Genomic DNA, 3,382 nt, shown 5'->3' on the forward strand with positions numbered 1-3,382 from the left:
CAAAAAAAAAAAAAAAAAAAGGCTGGGTCCCCGCCTGCGCAAGACGGCAGGCCAGCAGCGCTTCAGTTCGCTGACGGACAGTTTCGATTCTTCCTGGCCTGCTCCTTGATGACAAAGTGATGGGCAAGAAATTCAAGGAAGGCATTATTATCACAAGCAATGCGATTTACAGAAAGCAGACTCTTATTTGCATCAGGCACATGTAGGATGTTGTTAAGATGAATATTGCGAACTTAGGAATGCAACATATTATGACCAATGTAGCACAGATTACAAATCACCAAGGTGGTGGTGAGGGACCTAGAAAATAAACTAAGAAACAAGAAAATGAAAAAAGATACATAGGAGGGTGACTGCCCTCAACATCTAACACCTAGGAACTGAGCCTGCAAGAAAGTGACACACCATCACAAAGGTCAACTACACAGAAGACCGCCCAACAACGATGATGGCAAAGCATCCGCCAACAAACCAAATGGTGGAAAAGCATCCGCCAATGAACCAACCAGTGGCCAAACATTCATCAGGGAGAAGCGAAGATATCCACTACGACAAAGCATCGGTAACTGTGGGACGTCCAAATCACTCTCGATAGCAAAGCTTCTACCAGAGAGGATGCCGACGGCACAATGACAAACCATTCGACAACGAACCAAACAATGGCAAAGCATCCACCAACGAACCAATGGCGATAGAGCATCCACCAGAGGAGATAGCAGCAAAGCATCCATTACAATATCCAATGACCATGCACCGGGCAAGGTCAAGAGTTGCAGGATAGACCAATGTGATTGGAAATGAAAAACAATATGCACCGTGGGGGACTCCTCCGGGAATCAACGATAGGACGTAGGCTTATTCATTAGCGACACCTTCAAAGAAGGGGGATGCTCATAGAACCGCATTGTCGTTTGACATAGAAGCATCTAAGACTGGGCTTTCATCTAGAATCTAGCACCGGTGGAGAACAGGCTCGTAGAATGACGCCTCTAGGATGGTAAGTGGCATCAAGACATCACTGTTGTTCGCCCGACGACCACTGGGCTAGGCTTTCTCCCAGAGCACCACGCCGACTACCGCCACTAGGCCACCCAGCTAGCCCAAGTCGCGAGCCAGGCAAATGTGGCTAGTGGCCACCAACGCTCGGCCTGAGACGCCAAGAAGGTCTTGGGACCACCAGAACCCACTTCGCCTCGGGCCCTAGAAAAAGCCAACTAGCGGGCGCTCGACTGAACCCACAAAACCTCCATCGGGCGCCACCACAACGCACCACGAAGCACATCGTAGCAAGGGGAGGAGGAGAGAGGCTTGCTCTGGACTAGGGAGGGGTGGATCCAGTCCCGTCGCCTAGACTGCTCGCAATAGGACACTGGCGGTGCAACGCCGTAGCCGTCCCTCACGTGTCCCCACGCGTACGATGGCCGCTCTAATCTGAGGGGAATTGCACCGACCACATCCGTCTGCCAGACTGGAGGGGGTGCGAGAATCGAGCGTGGCCTGGCTGCCTCGACTGCTCGCAGAGGGGGCCCATGACCTGACTCCAACACGCGCCAGAGCATGAAGGAGAACTGTTGTGCTACCCAGCCTTCCGCCACAGGAAGTAGTAGATCCGGATGCAAGGAAGCTGGATGCCACAGAGGGCTCAGATCCACCCCGCCGGTCCGCCAGTTCTCCGGAGGAGCTATGTGGAGGGGAGAAAGGCAAAGGAGAGGGGAAGAGGGGGGAGACTATGACGAAGGCGGCTTTGGCAGGCCGCCGCCATGCCCCGGGAGGCGGCAGCGACAGCCGAAGAGGGGCGGTAGGTGGCGGGCTGGCGAGCCGGCGGCAGGAACCCCCAAGTCGGCCGTTGGGAGGTTCTCGGGGGAAAAAGTTGCAAGAGCTCACCATTGGATACATGCAGGAAGTCCGGTTTGGCTGACTGTCGAGTGAACGTCAGGCGATCTGTTTCAACGGCAATGATTCTTTAAGCTACAGATTTAGCCAACCATGTGCTTGGACTACTCTCCATATTTAGCCGTATCTGCGATGAGGATTAGAAGGTGACAAACCGAGCCTTTCCGTACACAGTCATATATATGCATGTGGTTAGCATTTCGGTGACCAAACTAAGCGTTTCAATTTCAAGCCAAACTACTGCATTGCCATCCTCATCAATTTACAGTGGTTCACATTTCGTTCGTAGAAATTAATGCCATTCATCTGATGACTAGTTGTACGTGTAGAAGGTCCCTTTGCCTCGCCTATGGTAGATTCTTTTTTTGCGAGACTCAGACACAAACGCTCACATACAAGTGCACATTCATCCTATAAATATACTCACACACACTACCCCTATGAGCACCTAAACGACTGAGTTGGACCGGCAAATCTCATTCAGAAAACCTATATAGAATGCTCAAATCCAAGGATGGCCCTCCGCACCCGGCTGCAAAGTTCTGATCCGCTGGCTAAGCAAAGCACCTCCTACAGTGCAGTTCTTCATGTGGCTGCTTATTCACGGAAGGATTCAGTGCAAAACAAACTAACTTCGTAAAAGAGTGGTGGATAACCCAATCTGCCAGGTCTGCAACCAAATGCCAGAGTCTACAGATCACATCATTGCCGAATGTAAATTTGCTACTGATAGTCTTTCAGAATGGCAATTGGCAACAGGGTAGTGGCATCTGCAATCCACGAAACTACAACACCATCCTATATTCGAGACAAGCACTTCGCAACCTTCGTTGCCCTTTGTTGCTGGCAGTTGTGGAAATAGACAAATTGCTGATTCTTAGTGTAATGTTTTCCAAACAGCATCATTCGGGAAAACACTGATGTAAACCTTTATTATCTGGGGTGGCATTTTCAGCCAAGATCACTTAATACAAATTTAAGGTGGGGAAACTCTCCCTCCCCGTTGAAGCTCAAAAAATAATAATTGTTGATCTGTCCACCATGTTTGGAGCATTTCAGGCGGTGATGGCCGCTCCGGTGGTGATGGGAACACTGTGGAGCACGACGGTCTCGACGGTGAGCCCGGGGCCAAAGCCAAAGAGGACGCCCCAGTCGAAGCCTTCGCCGGTGGTGGCCCGGCCATCCTCGGCGGAGCGCTTACGCATCTCGTCGAGGATGAAGAGGACGCAGGCGCTGGACATGTTGCCGTACTCAGAGAGAACATGTCGCGTAGCGCGCATTCGCTCCTTCTCCAGCCCGACCTTGGCCTCCACCTGGTCCAGGATCGCCGGCCCACCGGGGTGCGCCACCCAGAAGATAGAGTTGTAGTCGGTGATCCCCAGCGGCTTGAATGCCTCCTCCAGTGAGCGCTCTATGTTCTTGGAGATGAGCCCGGGCACGTCCTTGAGCAGATGGAACGTGAGCCCGACCTCGCGGAGGTGGCCGTCGC

At 52.1% G+C, this 3,382-nt stretch overlaps 1 protein-coding gene across 1 annotated transcript; it reads right to left on the minus strand.

Annotated features, from left to right (window-relative positions):
* Positions 1–2,806: 2,806 nt before the first annotated feature.
* Positions 2,807–3,365, minus strand: LOC110431575 (chalcone synthase 2-like). Its single transcript, XM_021450682.1, has one exon. The coding sequence runs from the start codon at positions 3,171–3,173 to the stop codon at positions 2,949–2,951; it is 225 nt and encodes a 74-aa protein (XP_021306357.1). The 5' UTR covers positions 3,174–3,365; the 3' UTR covers positions 2,807–2,948.
* Between the last annotated feature and the right edge of the window lie 17 nt (positions 3,366–3,382).

This window comes from Sorghum bicolor, unplaced genomic scaffold, assembly GCF_000003195.3.
Source record: "Sorghum bicolor cultivar BTx623 unplaced genomic scaffold, Sorghum_bicolor_NCBIv3 super_2174, whole genome shotgun sequence".
NCBI classification, from domain to species: Eukaryota; Viridiplantae; Streptophyta; class Magnoliopsida; order Poales; family Poaceae; genus Sorghum; species Sorghum bicolor.

Bases quoted from the DNA above. Each gene is read 5' to 3' on its own strand.
- LOC110431575 (XM_021450682.1), bottom strand. From the start codon at position 3,173: ATGCGCGCTACGCGACATGTTCTCTCTGAGTACGGCAACATGTCCAGC.